The sequence below is a fragment of the Dermacentor albipictus genome, chromosome 2, assembly GCF_038994185.2.
Source record: "Dermacentor albipictus isolate Rhodes 1998 colony chromosome 2, USDA_Dalb.pri_finalv2, whole genome shotgun sequence".
In the NCBI taxonomy this organism is placed as follows: domain Eukaryota; kingdom Metazoa; phylum Arthropoda; class Arachnida; order Ixodida; family Ixodidae; genus Dermacentor; species Dermacentor albipictus.
Genome location: NC_091822.1, coordinates 197,349,677 through 197,375,648, shown reverse-complemented (window position 1 = coordinate 197,375,648; position 25,972 = coordinate 197,349,677). Strand labels below are relative to the sequence as shown.

The window sequence follows — 25,972 nt, the reverse complement described above, 5'->3', positions numbered from 1 at the left end:
ACCAAACCCTGGCCGTCCAGCGCGCCCGCAATCGGGCCGGCAGGCTAGACCTGTCAGTTCCGTCGTGGGATTAGCCGCGTGCGCGTTTTATCGCGTTTTGCTGGACCTAATAAAAGTTTATTTACTCACTCACTGCTCAGGTGGTAGAGTTGCCTCATAACACCCCTCTGCCCAGCGGGACGCTGCTGCGGTGTATGTACATATAAGTGCATTCTAGGGAAAGGGGTGTGCGTTATAACCGGGCGCAACCGGCCGTTCTTGTGCAACATGCGCAAGCGCGAGGCAATCGTCAAAAGTTCGATGTACGCCCGATATACCGCTGCTGTATCTGCGGAGTGGTTTGCAACGAGCTGCGGTATACGCCGGCGCCGACCTTGGTGGGCCACTTTCCTCGGTCAGCTGGGCGGCGGCGGCCATGCGGGCAGACGACACGCGTGGCCGGCAGCTGCGAGAAGGCGTCGGGCGCGGAAGGACGAAGCGTGTTTGAGGGGGCAGGGTAATGCCCAGCTAGATTCTAAAACCGTTCGAGGGGTGGGGTGATTACTGGGTGCGACCGATCGCGCCGGGTGGGAAAACACTGCTACCGACGACGTCAAAGAGTCTGCAGAGCTTCCGTGACGGCGCAACGGCCTGCGTGTTGTACGGGCACTTTCTACGTCAGCTGAATCGATGGCCAAGTGCGTTTGACCAAGTGGGTTCGCGAGTTCTTCTTTATGTGTTTTCAGGTTTCAGCTGCTTGCGTGATACGACTGCGCGGTTGACCGTGAACGAGTATGGGCGTCCTTCTCTTCTCGAGCTGTACTTTCAGTTCCCCTTAATTTGGCTGCTGAAACTGCTTTTAGGTGTGCGCGCCAAGCTCGAGTGCCATACAGTGTGAATTCCGCTCCGAAGCTGTCTTGGGATGACGTTGCGATGCGCGAATTGCATCCGTTCACGGCGTCGAGTCGCGGAATTTCCATTCTGCGTTCAGTGCGTCAGATATTATACGGTCCTTCTGAATGTGGCTCTGGTTGAGGAAAGCACTGGAGACCATTGCCTGGTGATTGTCACAGCGGCGCAATCAATTGGCAAAGGCGCCATGATTACAAGGAAATTTATATATTCAGTTATAGTTTGCGCAGGCTCTCGAACCTTCCGTGTGGATTCTATAGTGGCTGCAGCACGTTCTTCAAAACGCAGTGTACTATACTGTCGTTGTCGTACATGTATTCTAACTTGCTTTCTGGTGCTGTCCTTACGGGCATGTACAGGAGCAGGGTCGATTAGCTGTCCACGCATGACCTCCACCTCCTGTATTTAGTCATACACTGTATACACTGCGTTCCGCTTTTTCTTCAACTGGGGGAGCCAAGAAGCCGTATTCCCAGCTGAAGGTCTGTACACGCGCTGTCTATAGGTTTCTCATATACCTGAAAAATCCCGTATCATATCACTACTGATGCGCGCCTGTTATCACCGGCTGTTCATGTTCAACGTTCTGTATTTCCTTCTGCATTGTCAACACTAACATTCTCTACCCACGGGGCTATATATGTACGGACCGCAATAAACCATAGCGATTGTGCTCTGATCTTGTGCCGCCCGTCGTTCTGGTCGCCACTCGATACATGGTGTCAGAAGTAGGATGCGAGCCCACGCCCAAACGGTGTTTATAATTCCACATGACATCTATATATATTTATGCCTTAGGAATATATGTCTTTCTTTCTCTTCTTTATTTTATTTTTATTTATTTATTTATGCTGCTCGGTGATTGCGCGTGCATTGCGGCCGCAGTGTCGGCTTTAATTCTACGATGTTATTGTACGGTTCCCTTTGGAGAACAAATATTTTTCTCGTTCCTCAAGCATCATATATCTCTATTGTGTTGTGATCGCCAGACAAGCCACGGAGATTACATTGATAAAGACTTCCCGGTCTCGCCGATTCTGAGTGCAATATATTTCCCCCAACGCTGTTGTTCATATTGTCACGTGCCTTCAAAGAGGACTCTCGACGTTTAGTGAGGGCAGCTGGCTCACGACCGAGAAACACGGTAGTGGGACCTCCATGGCTGTCGTGCGGCGACCATTATCTAGTACACTCTATATAGTCTCGGCGGAACACCACGGAACACCAGGAACGCCGTAGGTTGGGGCTCGCGGAGGCATGCGCGTGCCAGGGCTAGCACAAGAGCCAGGGCTGTATAAGATAGGCTGTCAGCGACATCGGAGAGCCAATATTTTTATGCGAATACCCCCTAGCACGCTTCGGCTTCCGCGGTACCAATCCACGGGCCGCCCTGCTTGCACCTTTGATCCCGACGCTATACCTCTTGGGTGTCCTGGAGACCTCGGGTGCTCTCCCGAGGCCTCCGTTTGCCGGTTACTAGTGCCCTCATGAAGCAGTGCTTGTAAAAAATCCAATCTATCGTCGCGACACAAAAAAGCGACGCGCGACTTGTACAACACCAGTGAGAACTTTGTCCCTTCGGACACAACGATCACCAAATGTGGCCTCCGTGCCCACTGCCTCACCGCGCGGGCAGCCAGCGGCGGAGCATAAACAAACTCGACCGCACTCCGTAATTATTATTATTTATTTATGAATACTGCGATCTTGTACACAAGATCATAGCAGGTGGGAAACATTGTGTGAAGATACAGAATTACAGACACAAAGAAAACAAAATTGCACATAGGAATTCAACAAGAGAATACAGCGACAAGGTCAATTAACAACAATCAATTCAAATGCTCTTGAAATAAATGTAATGATGTCTGTCTGACAACATCATCCGTGAGGTTATTCCAATCAGTGATGGTCCTTGGAAAAAAGGAATATTTAAAACAATTAACTCGCGGATTTAATGGTGTTATAGAAAGAGAGTGGCGATTTCTAGTTTGGTACCCCGAGGAATAGGTAAGGATATTGGAGGTGTCAACTTTGAGATTATTATTAATTAATTGATAGAAAAACTTTAAGCGACATATGCGATTTCTGTTAGGAATAGAGGGTAAACCGCTTTTTTTTTTTGAGGAGGTCACTGACTGATGCTCGCCCGTAAGTGTTATATATAAACCTTACTGCTTTCTTTTGGATTCTTTCAAGTTTATTTATGTTTACCTTTGTAAAAGGGTCCCAGATAATTACTGCATATTCTAAGATTGGTCTAATAATAGTGTTGTAGGCAAGGAGGCGTGTACCAGGTGTTGCTAGCTTAAGCGAGCGTCGTAAGAAGAAAAGCTTTCGGGGGGCGTTTGCTGAAACATAGTCGACATGCCTGGTCCAAGAAAGGTTATCAGAGATCCATAGACCTAGATACTTATATTCTGTGACTTCATGAAGAAAATTATTATTAGCAGTGTAGTAATATAGAAGAGGAAGCTTTTTAAGTGTTATTCTCATAAATACGGTTTTTTCAAAGTTAATTGACATTTGCCACTTCTCACACCAAGAAACTATTTTTGCAAAATCATTATTCAGCCTAATTTGATCATCAGTCGAACTTATTTTCTCATACAGCACGCAGTCGTCCGCATATAACTTAACACGTACTGACAGGTTTTTAACAATATCATTAATAAACATCAAAAACAGTAGGGGGCCGAGGACGGATCCCTGAGGAACACCAGAATCGACAGGAACGTAATTGGAGCAAGTTCTATGCAGTTCCACAAACTGACGGCGATCAGATAGGTACGATTGTATCCATGTTAATATCTGTTTATTATTTATAATAAAACTGAGTTTATGAAGTAATTTCTTGTGTGAAACCTTATCGAAAGCTTTTCGAAAGTCCATAAAGATAACATCAGTTTGTTTTCCTTCGTTGATTGCTGTCGCAAAATCATGGATTGTTTCGACCAGTTGAGTGCATGTAGAATACCCTCGTCTGAACCCGTGTTGAACAGCTGCCAGTACATTATGCTCTTCGAGGAAATTAGTTAGATGCTTATGAATGATGTGTTCCAGTAATTTGCACGTTGTCGAAGTTAATGAAATAGGGCGATAATTTTCAATACACGTCTTCTCTCCACTTTTATGCAAAGGCTTAATTCTAGCAGTTTTCCAATCACACGGTAGAACACCTTCTTTCAATGATCGAGTGAATAGGACGCACAAATATTTTGAACGCCACTCTGCATACTGTTTAAGGAAGGCATTCGGAATATCATCTGGTCCAGGCGATTTCTTAATATCCAGTTTTAATAATAGATTAAAAACACCCTCTTCGGAAATTATAACGTCAGGCATGGAAGGAAGGGACATGCTAAAGGGTGGGAGACGCCCGTCATCTTTCGTGAAAACTTTCTTAAAGGTGTTATTAAATGCTGCTGATACCTGGACCTTGTCACTTACATGTTGTCCATTTATAATAAATGCATCGGTAGAACGATAAACTGGTGCAATTGACCGCCAAAACTTTTCAGGTGCAGTTTTTATAAAATCCGGAAGTTGTTTATTGTAGCATTTTTCTTTATCTTTCGGAATGCATTGTTTTAATTTCTCTGAAACTTCATGAATTTTTGCTTCTAAAAAGGCTGAGCTTGATTTTTGTATTCTTTTCTTTAATCGCTTTAGCTTGCGCTGCAATTGCAAAGTTTCTCGCGTAATCCGAGGATTGTGATTGTGGTGTCTAGGGATTGTGATGTCTAAGGATTGTGATGTCTAGGGGACAAACGCATACAACACGCGCTAAGAAACCTCCTCCGTAGTGCCTAGGCAGAGTCATATATTCGTATGATATATTCAAGGAGCACAAGCCCCCTAGATTTTTTCTCTCGCGCACAAACAGCTGGCGATCCCTAAATTGCGGTGAGGCGCGCGACGACGAAAAATACTACGGGAGATCTAATTATACTTGCAGATCTCCTTGTACGAGCACAGAGAACAAATATTTTTCTTGTTCTTCAAGCAGTATGTATCCTTCGTGTGTATTTTTGCGCGCATAGTTTTTCATCAGTAGGTCTTGCGAAGCGTAGACTGTAAACGTCCTGCTTGCCGCTTCAAACAAATAAAACATATCGGCCCCATCCGGCGCCCTGTACTCATATGTGGCGCCCCCCCAGCAGAAGTTCCAATAGCGGCTGCTTTTTATGGTTCCGCTAATAACTCGGCGACCAGAAGTATGCTGTTGCTCTTTCACTGATACACATGCTTTCTTTTTTTGCAAGCAGCGAGCACCAAAAACGTAAAAGTATACTCGAGACTCCCCTTACGTAAGTGGCGCCACCGCCACGGTTCCAACCATATATATAGAGTTTCCTACAAAAATTGTTCCAGCTAAAGCCCCTCCATACACATATACATGGAGGCATAGAGTTTTCTACAAGAATTTTTGTAGGAAACTCTATGCATGCAGGGGCTTTAGTTCCAACATGGTTCCAACCACGACCTACTGGAATTCCAGACCTGCACAGATATCCGGTTTCTATGGGAGCCACTGGCGCCCACTCTCGTTCAACCGTTGGCCGTTGGTAGCGCTTTTATGCGAAGCATACTAAAACCCCTTAAACTTCGTAAAGTAGTGCCACGCTTTGAAGAATGCCGCCTCCTCCTCCAGCGCTCTGGCCGAAGCCGACGCCGCGTCGCTATTGGCCTAATGGCATCACGTCGCCCCTTGCGCCGGCTTCGTTTGTTTACAGTCGCGCTTAAGTGCTATCTTTGCTCGAGAAGCGGCGCTTGTTGGCGGCATTCCTTCCGTTCCTATTCTGTGTTGTTTTGATCATGTGAACGCCTTGAAGGATGTTTTGTGGCAAGTGCGACGTCGCTTCACGTCATTTTCTGTTACCATGACCTGCTGCGCGTTTGGATGCCAATATAGTTTTAGCAAAGGCAAGAATATGTTCGCGATACCGTCCGGTAAGCGCAACGGGTTAAGTAGAAAGACATGGCTTCACCGAATCGGGAGGGAGAACTTCCGACCAACTTCCTCCGCGCGACTATGTGATGTAAGTTGTGGCTCTCTCAGAGTATTGTATGCGCCAGGCTTGCGTATAGGCAGGTTGCGAACGTAGTTCCCGCGCCTACTAGGGCGCCCCTCGCGGCGGCGAGCGCAGAACCGGCAGGATACGACCGGCCCGCTTGCGTTCGGAAAGCCTGTATGCGCACTGTTTCGCGCGTAGCTGTTGCCTTTTCTGAGCAATGCCGAAGTGCAACCCGAGCTGTTGAGTAGTGGGCTGCAACAGCACGTACACCAACTCACGAGGAACAAAGTTTTACAGGTTTCCAAGCCGACCGTCGGCGTCAACACTGGATAGCGCTCATCCGACGGCATAAGCTGTTTTATGTTCCGGCGTTATGCCAAGTGCGTTATAACTCTGAATTCTTTGCTTTTACAGCAATGATGGCAGCAACAGGACACCTACAGTCAGTAGCGTAGCTAGGTCGTCTGGCACCCGGTGCCCATAGGTCTTCTAGCTGCCCCCCCCTCCCCCGGATTTATTGGAGGAAGGCGAGGATATCAACAATTTCTGTGTGTCTCCAGACGTATATGACACCCCCCCCCCCCCCCTAATGGCCCCTTGCAAACGGAGCCCACGCTCCCCCCCTTGCTACGCCACTGCCTGCAGTGCGTACCGGGATATGCATCAAACAAAGAAGTTTGTTCCTACACTGTCAGTAAAGCCGTGGAACTCTTTCCCAATCCTCTCCCATTCGAACAGCGCTAGGGCTTGCCGAGAGATTTGAGGAGGGGTTGCAGCCGGCTGAGCTGGCATACACTCTTCTGCGCCCATGGCAGCATATCAACGAAGGTGCAGATGAGATCACCAAAATTTTTGACAACGTGGTTTATTGGAACCTCCTTTGCACGCACTGAAAAATCGCAACATAAAAATATCGCACTTCCAGTAACTTGGGCGAAAATATTTTCGCCCAAGTTACACTACTGGTAAGTTCCTCCCCTTTTTATTGTGTGTTTGGGGAGAGCAACGTTAGAATACCTCTGGTAGGTCTTACACGAGTCGTTCATACGCCCCACGTTCTTGGATGTGATGTTTTGGATTCGTATTTGCCGTCATGTATGTACAGGGAAACTACCGCGGCATCCTTGCACTTCCCTGCGATGCCAGCACGGCAATCGCAGCTCCCCGCTAGGATTTGTCTGCTGTCGCCGATCTTCAAGAATCAATTTCGCCTACAATTTCATGCGTCCACACCGTAGATAACGAAGTAAATTACGCTGAGCTTCACGCATCTCGCTCGTGAATTATTTTTCGTTTGCGGAATAAACCTAGCAGTCACTTCCGATCAGTGCGAGTTCAACACTTCCCTCACGTCGTAGACGTGCCCCACTTCAAATAGACGACTTCCTTTCCCTAAATTCGTTTCACGAAAAAAGCTATGAAGATCTTGTAATTCCCAGAAACCCGGTTAAAATTAATATCGGCACGCTGTTTCGCGCCATCGCTATCGTTTGACAGGACGCCAAACACGCAGTGCGGGCTGCTGACGCCGTGAGTAATCCTACCACATTCGCGCAACTGTTCGTCAGATGGCGCTAGGGGTCGGAAAGACGGGGCGCCGCCTAGCACTTGCAACCTGCCCATTGTGCTGCGGGCAATAACGTAGTAGATATTGCACAGTTCACTGTGCATGTTGCCATTTGTACGCACGCATTAACATGATTTTTACGCAACGTCTGCTTTGCTTATATGCGCACCACGTGGTCGTGTTAGTCGTATTTGGTGCGCTCAATCGTTTTGAACGCCAATCGGCTTGAGTTCGCGGGCATGAGAGGTTGCGTGCGATAACGTGATTACGAAATTTTTAAGATTCAGCGCAGTCCTTTTGACAAAATTTCAGTCTCGATCATGAAAGCGTCTCAGGAGAGCAACTCTCTGCCTTTTGTGGTTACTTACTAGCCTTCTTTAGATAGACTAGCTTTGTTTGCCACATTTGTTCGTGTTCCTCGTTGGCGGTCGCCCGGTGGATTTGCGATACAGTGGCACCGATGAAAAGCGTGCGTGCTCTCCCAAAACCATGTTACGGGGTGCGTTCGTCATCGAGCGACCGCATCATAGGTAATTGAGACGTACGTGCTAATTCGCGTGAGCTTTAAAGTGTGCGAAGCTTAAGATGCGGCGGTGGAGCACTCGCAAAGAAAACGCGCGGTCGCCCGCCCGTTCCCTGGCTGGTTTTGCCGTCGTTCGTGCTTAGTCGTTTGTTCGTTCGTTCGCACGCTCGTTTAGTCGTTTGCTCGTTCGTTTAGTTCGCGCGCTCATATAGACGAGCGCACGCCAAGTTTCGCCCGAGACGCCAGCGCTCGTTTCTCCCCTGGCGGCACGGTTTCCAATCCCCCGGGGGTTTGCTTCCGCCGGTTCCCTTCGCTCGCGCTGAGCCAGAGGAGGCCAGGCTGAGCGCGCGCTGCACGCGAGAAGGCTTTCTCGCGCGCGCTGCACGCGAGAAGGTGTAGGTTTCCGTCGCCGCTTCCCTTCGCGGTCGCGCCCGCGTTCAGTTCGCGCTGCGCGCGAAACGTCTCTTGTTTGCGATGGCGCCTCTTCGGATGACCGGAAATTATTCTTGTGTTGTTAACTGTCACGACAGCAATGTAAACATGAAAAGGTTGATGCCACCAGTGAAATTATACCGATTCACAAGAAAATGGTACGAAAGAAGCAGACGACAGACATGGATTACTGCGGTGCGCCGAGCGAAGTAAACATCTGGCAAACGAAGCGAGATCGTTTATTGATCACTCCTGAGTGTATGACGGTTTCTATATCTAACCCACGTGAAATTAATAATTACTCGGTACATAATCCTTTTATTCATACAAAAACTTTAAGTTCAACGAGTGCTTGTCCTGTCTTCTTTCTCGTGTTTCGTTTGTGTGTGCGCTGTCTGAGAATGGAAGCCACGTCTGTTGTATGCGCTAGCAGTGGCCGAAGTTCACGCGTGCCGAGAAATTGAATATGTGCATGATTCATTGAACATGACCGGAGTTCATTCCCGCTTCACCACTGCACCGATCGATCGGGTTACTGGACGATACACACCCGCGTCTTGGTCGCGCCGGCATTGCTGAAGCAGGAATGATTAATAATACTTTCAACTTCCGTCTCTTGAGTACTGTTAAAAAATGACCAAGCTGTCTACATTGCTGCCTCTATTCCATATTGTAGGGGACGTACTAGTTAAAGTTGTGTGCGCATGTCGTACTTGTGCTATGCAGCTATATATCTTGTTTATTTCCGCACAGTGTCGATAGAAGTCCGTTGTCGCCATCAGAGACAACACGGATTTGTAGCAAACATAATGTGAGAAACTGCAAAAATGACTTTAGCTCGTAGGTGCCGTATGTATGTGCCGCATCGTATGTGCTGACGATTTTTCCGGCGGCACATACGATGTCGTTTCCAATTACCTGCTCAGCGTCCCTTACATGGTTAAGCAGACGCTGCCCTTTCGCCGCATTGCAGCCATAAAAACAATCGTCAAGCGTACCGATCTTCTTAAAGGCAAATATAGCGTGTGCAGTTTGTTTCACACTAAGGGGAAAACTCGGAACGTATTGCATCGCGATGCGGCAAGCAATGGAGTCGTGCGGCGGCAGCAGCTCGAGCAGGCGCACACGCTTGAGGGGCGGTGTCGTGATCTGCGTCGTCTGCTACGGCGGCGCGCGCTGGCCGCATTTTCGGGAAGCGTGGTACTGTCAGGGGCAGTGCACCGATTTCATCGGTACTGCGGGAACTGAGCTGATGTTCTTTACTAAACGTTGTGCGTCGCCACACTCTGATCCTTCATTGGCGCTTATGGAGTTCCACAAACTTCTTTTGACAACATGGTTCATTTGTAATTTCGAAGGGCCGGAGTACTGAGCGTGTGCACGTATATTTCTTCACTGTGTGTGCTACCGTAATGAGCAGCGACAAAACGCACCAAGATGTGCGCGCAACGTGCTCAGTCTTTGTTTGACTCGAAAGGAAAACAAAGCACTCAACAATGGGAGTCGAACACGGTGAAACAAACGGACACGATTAAATGAACGTTTTAGGTTCAGACAATGAGCTGGAAGTGATTTTTCTCGATAATCATTCGCTACACCAGACAGACCCTGCCCGCCGGTGGGGAATTGGACACGTCACGCTCGGAACTTCAGTTAGTATCTCGTCATGTCCCCAGCGGCAGCGATGACAGCGCTCATCCTGGAAGGCAGTGAAGTGTAGAATGACTTGATCAGGGATGTGTTCATTCGCAGCACGTCTCAGTCGCTGACGATGGTGGATCGAAGCCTATCCTCGGGCGACTGATAGAGGGGATGTTGCGCCAGCGATACTTTCAACGAGCCCCAGACATTTTAAATGATGTAGGCGCCCGGGGATTGAGGCGGCCGCTCCAAGAGAGTGACTGCGCGCTCTTCTAGCAGTTCTTGCACAGCACGAGCAGTGTGGATCGGCGTCCTATCGCGTTAGAATATATAGTCGCCTTCCAGAAACGGGCCGTCAAGAATGTATGGAATCAGTACGTCGTCTATGACTGCCATGCAGCGATGAACTTACATTCGAGGCGTATCAATGGGCGTCGCGCAACGCTTAGCAAAGAATACCGGCTCCTTTCACGCAGTAACGATGTGATCAGCGCCCTGCACCTGACAGTAGAACGTTTCTCGACAATGCGGCCAGCGTGCGCCGCCGTAGCAGACGACGCCGTTCAAGATCCCGCCCCCTCGAGCATCTGCGCGAGCTGCTGCGCTTCGAGTTTTCCCCTAAATGTGAGAGAGACTGTACACCGCCCTTCGAAGGAAATGTCCACGCGCACACACCGCGCGCGGCGCGAAACGTGCCCAAACACGCGCAGTGCAGGAGGCAATCAAGGCGGCGCGAACGAGAGATGGGAGAGGGGTACCACCGCTAATAGAATTTTGCTCCGCATGCGGCGCTCTCAACGCCGGCGCAGCAGCGCCGCTCTCGGTGCCGTTTTTGTCTATAGTCGTTCGCTTACTCGTCTATGCCACTATTAGTTTCTACAGTCACTATGCCTAATTGAGACGCGCTTGCTGTAGGACTCTTAGGCTGGTGCGTTTATTTACGCAATGAGACAATAAATGGTGCACACGGACTTGTGACTGCAAAGGCAATTCTTTAATGCATCTATGTGAAAATAAACTGTTAACTTGCAACTCGAATGCCGTTTCATATCATTTTAACTTATGGATAAAACATCATTTCACTTGCCGCAATTTCGGCCGCGTCATGGCTGGGGGATTCTTTGCGCGATCATGACTTCACTAATAAAGTCATGTCTCGCAAGTGTTACTTCGAAGGGAGTGCAACCGTCCTCAATGCATGCACCTCAGTGCAACTCGGTTCACGACATGTACGTCACTTAGTAAACGGACGAACCAACGCACGATGAAGTGTTATTCGTGATACGTCATTAACCTGAAAAAATTACTGAAGGCCACAGTGGTCTTGTTTGAGATTGAGTCTAGCATCGTTATCGCGCTCCCGTATCGCGCACGAACGCTAAAAACGCATTTTCTTTTCTTGTGTACGCACAGTCCCGACTCCATGATCGGCCGCGGTATTTCTGTCGGCGTGGAGGCACGAGAAACATAACAGCACCAGCGCCTACCTCTGAGGCTTTGCGTGCGCTTAGATTGGCAAGCACGCACGTTGGCGGCACTGTAGCTTGTAATACACTTTCGAACCTCCAGAGCAGTGATCTCCGTCAGCCTTTGTACGTCATAGCTGATACGCGCCGCGAATTTACATGGTAAGAGGCGCGGATTCTTTAGGCTGAGGGCTTGCTGGAAGCCAAGAGGTTGTCATTCGATCGTACACGTGTTATTTACAACCATTCGCAACAAGATCTCGCTACACGCCCTTGACAAATGTTGCGTACCTAATTGCAGGGCACGCGATACATTCGCAGTCGTCAACGCACAGCGTTAACACTCCTTTAGGTTACCCGCCGTGGTTGCTCAGTGGCTATGGTGTTGGGCTGCTGAGCACGAGGTCGCGGGTTCGTATCCCGGCCACGGCGGCCGCATTTCGATGGGGGCGAAATGCGAAAACACCCGTGTGCTTATATTTAGGTGCACGTTAAAGAACCCCAGGTGGTCAAAATTTCCGGAGTCCTCCACTACGGCGTGCCTCATAATCAGAAAGTGGTTTTGGCACGTAAAACCCAAAATATTATTATTATTATTATTCCTTTAGGTACTTTTTTAAGAAATAGTTATCAAAAAATGAAACAAAAGCTGCCGTTACCGAATTTGTATAAGCATCCGACTAGAAATTCTATGCTGTACACGAAGTTACGCGGAGCTGGAAAGCCAACGTGAACGCCTAAAGAGTACTGCCTTGCTATGCGTGCATTCACTCTGCGAAAGGTCGTCTGCTGCGTTCGAGCATCGTAGGCGGCGCCATGGTAGAGGAGGGACCGTGAAGGAGAGGAGAAACGAGGAGTGAAGGCGGAGGAGGAGAGTGGCACTACTTTACGAAGTTTCAGGGGTTTTAAAGCATACTAGCCGCACAACCACGCTCTTCCTTGCTGCGCCGCGCGCGGCCGCGTAGCTACCATATGACGTCATAACAGCTGCAAAAGCGGAGGCTCAACTCGTGCGCTCGCTTGCGGCCGCGTAGCTACATAGCCGGGTCTCAGCTCGTGCGCTCGCCTGCGGTCGCATGGTACTGCGGCCTAACTCCCGCTCCTCCCGCTAGGGCACTGACGTCACAACAGCTGCAAGCCGGGCTCAACTCTTGCGCTCGCCTGCGGTCGCACAGCCGGTGCTGCGGCCTAACTCCCGTTCTTCCCGCTAGGGCGCTGGCGTCATAACAGCTGTATAAAAGAGCGGCGCGCTCTCGTCGAGGCCAGCTGTATAGCGCGATGGCGGAAAGGGCCGTTCGTCAGACCGCAAAGCGCAAGTTACAAAGAGCCACGGAAACGGCCGAAGAACGAGAAGTTCGGCTTGCCAAGCGACGTGCACAGTACGCGGCTAAACAGCAGCGAGATAAGCGATGTTCAAACAAAGAGCCACTACTTTACTGATCACCACAGCGTATTTATTGGTTTGAAAATAAAGGAATAAGCAGAGTAACGCATGAGTTGTTTCTTCGTCTAGCCGAACCAAATATAGACAAGCAACAGCAGTTCACCATGCTAAACAGTGGTTCAACAACTAAAATAAAGGCTACTATGCTTCGCATGCTGGGCTTAACCTTAGCTAAGCCACAGCCATTTTTTTATTACCTGTTCGTAAATAAACACAAACATGCATTACATGCATAAAGATCTAAATAAACATGCAGGGCGACAGAAGAAAGGAAAAGTGGGCAGAGATTGAGGAGCAGTTAAATAGAGAACGAATAGGGGTGTATGCGGTTACAGAAACGCACCTTGGAGACTCAGAAGAGCCGCCCGTTATTGAGAATTATGTTTGGGAAGGGTGCAACAGAACTAAGTCGCATAGAAAGGGAGGGGGAGTCGGAATGCTCATCCATCAGGGAGCCAAATGGAAAAGAGTAAATTCAAAATGTCAAGAGCATCTCTGGTTATCAGGTACAATGAGTGGGAAAAAAACTTGGCTGGGCGTTACGTATTTGTGGACAGGAAATAATTGCGCAGAAAAGAATAAAGAGTTAGTGAAATACATAAGCGCTGATATTGAGGGTTTCGGCAATGGCGCTGAAATTGTCCTATTAGGTGACATGAATGCCCACATACAGGATTTAGATGGCTATACCGACAACAATGGGAAGTCAATGCTATATCTTTGTGAGCAACATAACCTTGTTATCGTGAATACGGGGCTTAAGTGGGAAGGGCAGATCACGTGGGAAGTGGGAAACCGGCAATCGACCATTGATTCCTGTCTGATGACAGAAGGAATTCATGATAAGTTGAGAGAAATGGTCATTGATGAGGAAGGGTATAGCAGCATATAGGGAGTGACCATAAATGCATCATTTTAAAATGGGACATGTAGTTGGGAAAGAGAGCAAGGAGCGCAATATGGCCAGTCCAAACTTGAAGGCTGAACAAATAGCAAATATAGTCACTAGAGTCGAGGAAGAAATTGGCAAATGGCCAAGTAAAGAACGGGAATATGGTCAGCTTCTAAGTGTAATAACGACAGAAATACGGAAAGAGAAACAACATGTTCGTTGGAAAGGAACAAAGAAACCGAAAAGCTGGTGGAACTGGGCGATACGAGAAGCGATCGCAGAACGACAGAAAGCATCTCGAGAGCACAGGCAGGCAAAGAAGGCGCAGTTGCCACAGGATGAAGTAATCAGCAAATGGGAATATACCGGGAGAAAACGTCTATGGTTCAAATACTGGTGCAAGCAAAATTAAAAGGTGAAAGTGAACGTTGGTTGTCAGTAATACATGAGAAAAAGGATGCCACACCTACAATATTTTGGAACCACATAAAATTATTAGGCAGGAAGTCAATAACAATACAACAACATATCCTAGACGAAGATGAAAACAGACTGGAAGGAGAATCGGCAATAAATTATATCCGAAATATAACAGCCGAATCTTTCCAAGGCAATGACGAAGTTGTATTCGAAGAAAAAAAATGGCCAGGCTTAGCTTGGTTAAGCCAAGAATGCGTTGCATATTGCGCGGCCGCGCAATATGCGGCCGCGCGCGACCGCGCCAGTTGGGCCCAGCTTTTCCTCCGTGACGTATGGATGGATGGATGGATGGATGGATGTTATGAGCGTCCCCTTTGGAACGGGGCGGTGGGTTGCGCCATCAAGCTCTTGCTACTATACTGCCTAATATCCTACCTAGGTGAAACAATGAAAAAAGACAAAAAAAACACTATGAACTACCACGCCCAAATTTTCTGATCCCCTATTGCGAACTGTGCTTTTGTACGTCTCCGTCTTTTGTCGTTTCCCTACTTTTCTTCCACCAATCCTCCAGTCGCCTCTTACTAATGTCTATTGCGGACATGTTTGCTTTATCACTGCTCCCTCTGAACCCAAGGGCTTCAAGGAGGCCAGTGGTGCCTAAATCGACCGCTGGGTAGAGTTGACTGCCCGAACCTAAAAGAATGTCGGAGCGTGTAGTCCGCTGCTCTCTAAAATATCGTTAATAGCCGCTCCTATTGCCTTTTTCAAGCAGATTATTATAAATCGCCTTGTGTATAGAGTTCGCAACGTACACAACAGTTTCATTGTGCACGTTGTAAAATTCGCTTCGGCGCTCTTTAGAAACTTGAAACCACCGTAATGTTCGATGACAGAACGATTACCACTCATTTTAACTCTTAAAAGTTCTCCGTGAATGCGTTGTGAGTTCAGAAATAGAATTACGCACACAGCTTCACTGCGTACGTATCTTAAGCACCACCGTTATGCTGCCGCCGTACCACGTAGAAAAGATAGCTTTACACTTTGAAAAGAGTTCCGTGACACGATTTAAGGCCTGCATTGCAGCACGTCTTAAAGCACTGGGATCGCTTAATTTTTTGCAAGCTTTCTACTGAGCGAAACATCCAACGATATTAAAAACAAGATATGCGGAGGACTTACTCGTGAATACTTTTACTATACTTTTACCAGATCATCTGCCTTTCACTACGGCGCACATAAATCCTAATGTCATCTATGACATTAGGCTCTCTATTATCAACTAAAAAAAAGCTAGATTATCCTATGAATCGTTTTAAACAATTTTTCTAGTCTCTTGCGGAGGCTAGGAAAGGGAAATTTATGCCATCGAGCATTGCAGCTGCCACCTATGCTCGTCGTTTACATTTCTTGCACTGCTCCTCCTCATCCAGTTTCACTCTTCAAACGCAAAGCATTCGCAAATGTGTTTTCTTTTGTATATTTGTGAATTTATTCATTTAATGCCAATACAAGCGCTTTGTGCCTGCCGAAGTGGCAAGACAAGCGCTGAACAAATCGCAAAAGCAGACAACAGCAAACAGGTTGTAACTAGCGCCACTCTACTCGTACGTTCTTTCCCTAGCGGCAAAAAGGGCGAACTAGACCAGGCGTGTTGGAGGAGGGAGATCTGCGCAGGTCTAGAGTTCAGTAGGTCGTGGTTTCTTCTATCGTGCCCGTTGTGTAGACTCTCGCCTCTGATTCGCTGGACCGAAAGGCGGCGTTTACTTTGAAAATGGCTGAGGCGGACGTATATTCACAGTCACTTCAGAACGCAGGAAAAGCAATTGTAAAAGCACCGAAAAGTAAGTTTTGTGACTTTGCTAAGCTGATTAGCTGTCATCTTTTAATGAGCAGCCTTCCGGAAAGGTCCTGTCGAGAAGTTACGTTGTATTTGTAATACCATGCGACTGCATGCTACAACAGTTATTACGAAGCAGTAAAGTTTTGGAGAGCGCAGGAGTTGATATGAGCTGCATGCTGTACGTTGTTGGCTCGTTTTAGTGGCAAAGAAGGTAGCGATTCGTGCTACTGAAATTTTCTGAAGTGCGATGACAGCGACCACAGCATAGAACATGTAAATAAAACAGAACAAGCACTTCGCTCCCAACTAAAAGTATTTTTATTCTGCCAGGAAAACTCTTAACAATGAACCAGTGCGACGAGCATGTGACGCCTCCTCTGCATAATCTTACAATGTGCCCTGTTTCCCCGCACATGAAGCATTGTGCTTGGGAGAACCGGTACTTCTGTAAATTTCCTTCTCATGATCAGGGTCCCCTCTGAGTAATTGACCTACGTATTCCTTCGCAGACTCTAGAGGTTGACTGGCGATCCTTAACTCTTATTCCCTTGCCACGCTATTGATCATTATCTTTTTTTTTTGCATATTAATCTACAACCCCACTCTACTCTCTCTGTTAAGGTCCTCAATCATTTGTTGTAAAGCGTCCGCAGTGTTGTTGAACAGGACAGTGTCATCTGCAAAACGAAGGTTGCCGAGATATTCGCGGTTCATCCTTACTCCTGAGCCGTCCCAATTTAATAGCTTGAATACTGAATACTTCTTCCAAGCATGCAGTGAATAGCATTGTAGAGATTGTGTCTCCTTGTCTGACCCCTTTCTTTATAGGTATCTTCCTACTTTTCTTGTGGAGAATTAAGATAGCTGTGGAATCTGTAGACATTTTCCAAGATATTTATGTAAGTCTCCTGTACTCCTTGATTATGTAATACCTTTATAACTGCTGGCATCTCTACTGAACCAAATGCTTTTTCGTAATCGATGAAAGCCATATAGAGAGTCCTATTGTACTCTGCAGATTTCTCTATTCCCCGATTGCTTATGTAGATGTGATACATTGTACAGCATCCCTTCCTGAGCCAGCCTGTTCTTTTGGTTGATTGAAGTCAAGTGTTGCCCTTATTCTATTGGAATTTATCTTGATGAATATTGTATACAATACTGGAAATAAGCTGATGGGCCTATAATTTTTCAATTCTATAACGTCTGTTTTGTTGTGGACTAGTATAATGTTGGCAATCCTCCAGTTCTCTGGGGCCCTTGAAGCCGTGAGACACTTCGTATAGAGAGCCGCCACTTTTCCAAGCAAATTGTCTCCTCCATCTTTGATTAAATTGACTGTTATTCCATCTTCTCCTGCCACTTTTCCTTGTGTCATCTCTTCTAAGGCCCTTGTAACTTCATTGCAAGTTATAGAAGGAGCCTCTGTAATGTACTTATTACTACTTCCAATGGAGGCATTCTGTCTGCTCTGGGTATTGTACAGGTCAGTACAGAATTCTTCCGCTACTTTTGGCATGTCTTCGAAATTGCTGATATTATCCTGCTTATCTTTCAGTGCATACGTCTTGGCTTGTCCTATGCCAAGTTTTCTTCTCACTGATTTCATGCTACGTCCATTTTTTACTGCTTCCTCATTCTGTCTTATGTTATAATTTTGAATATCCTTTGTTTTCTCCTTGTTGAGCTTTTACAATTCCGTGAATTCTATCTTATCTCTTGAGTCGGACATTTTCATTCTTTGTCGTTTCTTTATTAGGTCCTTTGTTGCTTGGTAGAGCTTACCTAGTGGTTGCCTTGGTGCCTTACCTCCCACTTCAATTGCTACTTCTGAAGTCAGCACATTTATGGTTTCATTCATTACCTCTGTTACCATTACCATTACCAGCCTGAATTCGGCTGCTTTTATTCTTTCTTTCTTCAAATTGAGGCGAATCCTAGACCTCGCTAACCTATTATCACTGCACTTTACCCTACCTAAAAGAATGGGTAGGAGCACATACGGCGGCATTATCAGATCCTGACTGGAAGCTTACTATTATCACTAAAAAGAAAGTTGTACAATCAGTGCATTCTACCGGTGCTAACATATGGGGCAGAAACTTGGAGACTTGGAGAGCAGTGGAATTAAGAATGATAGGCATAATGTTAAGAGATGCGGAGAGAGCGGCGTGGATCAGAAAGCAAACAGGGATAGTCGATATTCTAATTGATATTAAGAGAAAGAAATGGAGCTTTGCAGGTCGTGTAAAGCATAGGTTACATAAGCGGTGGACCATTAGGGTTGCAGAATGGGTGCCAAGAGACAGGAAACATAGTTGAGGACTGCAGAAGACTAGGTGGGGTAATGAAATTAAAAAATTCGTTGGCACAAGTTAGAATATGCACAGGACATGTAATTGGAAATCGTAAGGGAGAGGCCTTGTCCTGCAGTGGACTTAAAATAGGCTGATGATGATGATGAACCGGCATTGTGAGGGGGAGTGGTCATCACCACAGCAACTACAGGTATTGCCCTTTGTTGCCATCTTTCTGACTGCCGTTTCTGCCGACGGTGAGCCGGCCACACGTTCAATATCGCCGGCATCCTTGGCTGCATCGTCCATCGCCAGCGCTGCCTTCATGGTGTCGTCCAGCGAGGGTTTGCGAAGCTCCAGGAGTCGCATTGCATGGCAGGGTTGTTTATGCCTCAGACTAAGCGGTCCCGGAGCAGCGAGTCCAGCTGGTCCCCAGAGGTGCAGGCACTCGCTAACCTTCATAGCGCAGCGACGAACTGCCTGAGGGTCTCCTTTCCAGCGGCTCCGGTTGTTGAAGCGGAACCGCTCCATTTAGTGTGGGCGGTGCTGGGCTGAAATGCGAGCGCAGTGTGTTGAGCAACTCACACAGCTTCTTAACATGCGGTGTGGCCGGCTTGAGGAGGTCGGGTAGGAGACTGAAAATTACAGGGTCTCTTAAGATATCTCTTAAGAGGTGAATGGCGAAAGCCTACTCTTACTCCTCTTATCATTTGCCTCTTTCCCTTCTTTCTTTCAGTCATGGCTGCTGACTAATAAGCATTTTTAGTCATTTGTAATCAATTGGGGTCATTACAAGCCATCGTTAGGCATGTTGGTCATATCATAGTCATTTCAGTCATTAGTCATTACTGGTCATTACTAAGCATCTTTAGTTGTTTATAAGGAATTGTAGTCGTTACAAGTGGTTGTTAGACATATTGGTCATATCACAGTCATTACTAGTCATTTCAGTAATTATTAGTCATTACTTCTGACTACTATGCATTTTTAATCATTGGTAATCAATTGTGCTCATTACAAGCCATCATTAGACATATTGGTCATTTCGGAGTCATTAGTAGTAATTACACGTAATTATTAGTAATTACTAGTCATTATTAACATCTACCAATCTCTATTATAATGTTATCATTCACTAACTGTCACTATCAATCATTTTTCATTCTTTAATCTGTCTTCATATGGCGTGATAACACTTCGGTGGACACTTTGGCGGTCATGTCTGCTGACACAAACTTCACCATGAGCCTAGAAAGGCTTTTGCCTTAAAATGCGGGTCCTGCATATGGCCAGGAAAATGTCCTGCCGTTTTGCCTCGGATGTGTCGTTTGCCCAGAAGAACACATGGACTTTGCTCCTCGTAGACTGGTCAGGCGGACTTATCTCCCTCGAATGGCTTGAGCCTCCTGTACAGCGGCATGGCGGCAGGAACGGGGGACGGTGTTTCGCCACTTACGAAGGCATGGGACAATCCGTGGGCTATACTCGTTGCCAATTTCGCGATCCGCCCGTGTTCATGGACAAGGGGCAGGGGAGGTCTGCCCTGAAGAATGGAATGTGCCAGATGATGGTTCCGTTGTACCACCCAGTTTCAAACGGTGCAGCCGAGCGGTAGTATAGACCATCAAGGACAAGCTCAAGGAGAGCCTGGCTGGGGATTTCCGGATGCAGATTGCCTGGGTACTGCTCCAGTACCAAACCACGCCCCATGATGTCACTGGTCGTGCCCCCTGTGAGCTCCTGCTGGGCCGGTTGGTCAAGACACCCTTGGATGTCTCGCATCCAGACTTCCGATCCACAGCACTCTTGAAGCAGCTGAAGCAGAAGCTGACTGCTGAGTGAGACTGCTGTCCCATGCCGTTGCCTGAGTCAGGAGCTCTGGTCTTCATCAGGAACTTCTGACTTGGTCCACCCTGGTCCACTGGACAGGTGATATCTCCTGCCAGCGCCTCATCGCTGCTCGTCCGCATGCCAGAAGGGACCACATGGCACTGGCACTCTGACCATGTTAGGCTTCGCCTCGGGACCCTGTTTGCACCCTTGGCCGCCACTTTGGAAGTCCAGCCCGCAGGGGGACCAACGACAACACCAGTCGCTGTCAACAGAGCACCGCCCACCTCGGAGGCAACAAGCTTCGCTAGTTGTTCAGCACCCATTGGGCCGGTGTCCAGCGCCACTTAAGGCCGGCCACTGCGGGCCGTCACTCTGATAGAGGGTGCCTCGCCCCCCCCCCCCCCCCCTCGTCTGTGAACCTGGGCGGATGGTGACAACCAGCAATCATACATGCTTGGGAGAGCGCTGTATATTTATCATAATGTATGTAACGAAGAAGAATAGAAATGCACGCGGAACAAACTCTCACTATTGCAAAAATACTGCTGAAGGTGTAGCAAAGCATTACGATCAACTGCAGAAACCTAAAAATAGCCCTTGTTAGGTGTGAAGGTAGGCAAACTTACTGCAATGTAATAACTTGGCTGGGACATGCACGTCTTGCCCTGCCTTATGTGATAAGATTCCATAAGTTCCCTTGTGAGTTATATCCTTCTCTTAAGATTATCTTTTTATCAAACACAGGTTAATAGTCACAAGATCTGCAATGCGTCGCAAGATGCGCTTACCGATCACATGCACTTTAAACGAAGCTACCCGCCACGGCAGTCCAGTTGCTGTGGCATTGCGCTACTGAGCCTGAAGTCTGGGGTTCAATCCTGGCCGCCGCGGCTGCATTCTGATGGGGAGGGGATTCAAGAATGCTTGTGTACTGTGCATTAGGTGCACGTTAAAAAGCCCCGGATTGTCAAAATTAATTTGCATTAATCATATCATGGTTGTGGCATGTAATACCATAGCACTTAATTTAATTTGTTTAAATGGCGCCTGGTGCTTTTAGGATGTTTGCGCTTTTGCGTCACCCTAATTGCCCTCTGTAAGTGGAATCGTATAGCCGTATTTAATTAGTGCATACCAACACCCTTGACTCGTGGAAAATGCTAGATACCTTTTTTTCTGTAGAAAATAACACATCTATGTTGTACTGGTGGCCAACGTGCTTACGCTAATGGCCCATTTTATGCACATAGGGAATAACTGCTTGTTTGCATCAGTGTTCACCCATTCTGCCTTTTTCATTTTACCTCTCGCGACCCATCAATCCAAGCTTTTTTGTTCCCCAATGATGCCTGGCAACATGATACTAAAATTTTCATCCACATTTGCATTTGATCTTCCCATAAGTAACATAGAAAGTTCCCATAGGCATGCTGTTGATTTTGCAAATGTAGCCACAGTACAGCAAGCCCAGAAACAACAGAAAGCCCCATACAAAAAAAAGAAAAGGTGGACATTTTATTCCTACTGATCGAAACTCTGCTGCCTCCATAGATGCTGGCTTGATGCCTGGGAACTCCTCAATTTGACCAAGGCCCTCCGCTAAATCCTGTGCTGACACGATCCTTATGACAAACCAGAGATTTGCGTCAGTTCGTGAGCGCAGCAACAATTTGTGCAGATTCATTGAAGAAAATAGCTGCTCACACAAATACGTGATCCCAAACTTGATGGATATTATCACAGCTTTCTGTATACAGTATTCTGTATACAGGTTCATGTTTGAAATTGTGTTAGAGATGTTTTCAAACTTCTGATTGACTGTTGTGCTGGCCCACACCTCAATCAGTTCAAGCTCAGCTAGCTTGAAAACTGCCCCTTCTACTTGAACTGAGAATAGTAGCGAGAAAAGCTTGAACTCCCTAGAGAGGCCAGCCATGTTCAGGAATAGGTCAAGTTCTTTTTGGAGATTGTTGAGCAGAGTACAAAATGCGTCCCAACTACCCTGATCTAAATTTTCAGGCAATGAAAATGGTCGAGCGCTCTCTGCCTTACTTGACACTCCCAAAGTTGCAGTTTTGCCTTGAATGCAAGGATGTCAGGAAACATTGAAGTGATGACTTTGTTCCTCCTGTGAAGCTTACCATTATAAAGCCATTCAGGTGCCCATTAATGTTGGACAGAAATGCAAGGGCACTAATTTCAGACAATCCCATTCATCAACTAAAAAAAAAAAAATTAAGTCCTTTTGTTTGACAAGGCCATCACACCATGGTATGCAATACCATTATGTCCAGTTTCATCTGTCTCTAAAAAAGTCGCAAACTGATAATACTTGAGTGCTTTAACCGAATAAAGTTCACTGAGCTAAACACAGTGTTCATGACGTACTTCATTTATAGTGATTTGCACTGGTGCATTTGTAGTTTGCATTGGTGAAGGATGCAATGGATTGCAACAGCATTTACTCTGACTGCTCCCAGCTTTGCCTGCAGGTGCCCGATAAGCCTGTTCTCACATTCTATTGATGGGGCAATGTCAGTTGCAAGGAAAACAAGCTTCTCCCACGACAATTATTCCCATTTGACCCATTCTTCAAGCACGAGAAAATGTCTGCATCAGTGGTTGTTCCTTTTATGAACACCAGGTCAAACAGCTTCTTTGTAACATTACGACAATCAGCAATGCCTTTGATGAAATTGTCACACTGAGCGTTGTCGATAATGTCGATGCTGTTGTCCACAGCAATTGAAAATGTGGCAAACTCGTGCCACAAGTTGTTGAACACATTCAGCGACAGTATTGGCGAAAGGTTGATCATTTCAAAAGTTATCTTCATGCTACCACAAACATCATATCATACTTCTAGTTGGTACTTCTTATGAAGACACCCTCCATGAACAGTTTGGAAGGTATAGCTTTGAGCTGAAAAGCAGCAAAACTCGCTGTCATTGTGTCGTCGCTCATATGGGCTGTTTTCTGGGAGAACCATTGCTGTTTTTCAAGGGTTAATTTCAGGCCCTGCACTCAGCAGGGCTCTGCAGGCTGCATGTTTGAGACCCTTGTTTTAGGCTATTAGGCTATTAATTGTTAATAACCTTATTGGTTACTAGATTTTCTATTCGAATTTTCGCTAGGGGAGGACAGCTTCAGGACAACCTGGATTCTGCAATTTCTTAATTGGACCCTTATAACTTGGTTTAAGTTGATCTAGTGCTCCATAACGTTACTCCTTGCAAATGTAGTGAGCCTTTGAAGATTGCTCTCTGCCTTTTCATAACAATTATAGTACAAAAACTAATAGCCTATTCTTTTGACACTGTGTATTAGTACTTTCAGAACCTAACAGGATTAGGCCAATAGACCCTAGTATTTAAGTAGGCCTATTAGTGCTGGCACTATAATAGGTATATCGAACCGACATGAAGGCGTACTGAGCTGCAAGAGCCTGTGCTCATACCGTGTCACAGTGGCATATGCATGTACAGTGCTTAGTGGTCAAAACGCGATACTCTGAGCGTGTACGTGGTTGCCAGAACTTTTTGCACCACCGGTGGGTGCTGGGGACACCGATCTTATGCATATTTTTTTTAGTAAAATGAAAGTGTGTGCTTTTGTCAGGGTGTCCACGAACCGGGAAAACCGGAAATACTCAGGGACTCTGAATAGTCTGGAAATACTGAGGAAAAACTCAGGGAATTTGTGCTTCTATCAGGGAAAATTACCTGTAGCTTTATTGAAAGTGAACGAAAGTCGTACTAATTTTGGCTCAAGTAATAGAGAAGAATCGTAACGAATTGTCTTTGATGCTGTGTCGTTGGCTGGAGAAGTTGCTAGTGTACGTGGTTGTCCCGTGTCGCCTTCCTTCATCTGCTGTTTTATTTGGTGCCTTCGTTGTAATCAGTGTGCAGTCACCGACCGATTATCTGGATGGCCGATTTTTGGGACATGCCTGATAATTCGGGCGGCTTCGTGGCACCACCACATGCCCCATAGAGTCAATGTATAAGAACGTCTAAAATTTTGGATGCCAGAACCCTTCGCCGTCAGATTTTCCAGACTGGCGCTCTCACACAGATCCGCTGGCAGCCGTAGCCACCACCGTGGCAAGTCTAGGCCAAGCTGGTTCGACGTTTGCTATTAAGATTCTTGCCATTCTGTGCCGTGTTTTTCATTTAAAGAATTCACTGCTGTCAGAAATGGCACCGACTCATCTTCATGATTGGCTTCGAAGCTCGGAAAACACGGCCCGTTCTAAAATACCAATTTCCAAAAGTCAGCTTCGGCTTAGTACAGAAATGTAACGCGGTGAAGCTTAACAAGCGGGAAAAGGGGGCAATTGTCACGGGACACAGTATGTATTCCTTAATTATACACGCGTGCACTCGCCGTCTCCTGTCACAGTACGAGCACCGATATGCCTAATAAGTGTACTGGCAGGTCTTCAGAACTTTATTGGACGTGCCTGTTGTTATTTGAGCCCTTAAGGTCAGTAAAAGACGTGCATTCGTTTTTTCACACTGCCTGATTTTTCGAATGTTTTCGTGGCCCCTAGGTAGTCTGAAAAATTGGATGTTGACTGTACAACTGACCAAGAGGATGCTTCAAATGGCCCGTGGGGTAGAACGCACAGCTGAAGGAGGACTAAAAAGAGAGAGGAACGACACAATGAGGAATGAATGGAACTGTGCCGCCGCTTCTTTGAAGGAGCTTGAGGTCAAAAAGCAAAGTGTTGGCGGAAGCAGAGATGCAGGTGTCGCTCATCCAAACCAAAATTAACTCTTTAAAGCAGTGAAATGCAACGCTGAGGCGTTGTGTGCGGGCTGAGAGTATTTCAGGAGAATTGAGGTTGACTTTCCGGCTACTGAGAGAGAATCTCACTTAACTGTGGCAAAGCTCGGGCCTCATACCAATGAGCTTGCTATCAAGGGATATAAACAGCTCATATTCGAAGATATTTGCTCCGGTATGCATCTCTTTTTATTCGTATTTGAATTTATTCGTATTCTTATCTTTATTTGTATTTTTTTTGTAGAGATTTTATTCGCTGTGCATTTTGCTTACCCCTCCTGTTTATTTTCTTTTTGAATAAAATAAACACTAATCCTTACTATTCCAACTGGATTAAGTCATTTTTAAAAATTTTTTAACATGCTTAATGGAGAGTGACAGCGTCGGGCGACATGGTGTCAGCTTGCCTTGACATAAAACAAAGTTCTGTGTCACTTAGTGAATATTGTACAGGCACTCGGGGAAAATCTGCAAAACTTGGGGAATTTGGAAATGTCAACTTGGTAGATGCCCTGGTTTGTGATGCGTTGTGACTGCATTTAGTCCCATCAGCAATCATTCAGCCTTCACCAGTGGCACAACAAAGGCCAGCTGCCATGCAGTCTGAGCATTGTACATGTACTCTGTTGTGCATTTGTGATGAAAGCTTCATTCTGGCATCTAATCCCAGGATTTCTACCAGATGATTTCATTTGGCGTGCTTGCTAATTTCAATTTTACAGTTACAATATGCCCTTTAATGTAATTGTTAATCAAAATGTTAATTTGTGTTCTTGCTAGTTAGGTCCCTCATAATTGACGAGGTACCTAATTAAATGTGTGTTATGTCTGCAGCCACAAATAATGTGTTACCAAAAATCTCTTCCTCTGTGATGCCATAGGTAAAAAAACTTTATGAAGGATTTGCATGTTTA

The 25,972-nt window shown here is 46.5% G+C and overlaps 1 protein-coding gene across 2 annotated transcripts in view; it reads left to right on the top strand.

Annotated features, from left to right (window-relative positions):
• Positions 1-15,983: 15,983 nt before the first annotated feature.
• LOC135898573 (kinesin-like protein KIF17) overlaps positions 15,984-25,972 on the top strand; it is a 75,316-nt gene continuing 65,327 nt past the window's right edge. For both annotated transcript variants that reach the window (XM_070534604.1, XM_065427619.1), the window contains exon 1: positions 15,984-16,141. In XM_070534604.1, coding sequence (XP_070390705.1) covers positions 16,072-16,141 — 70 coding nt within the window. In that variant the 5' untranslated portion in view covers positions 15,984-16,071. The remainder of the gene's footprint in view (positions 16,142-25,972) is intronic.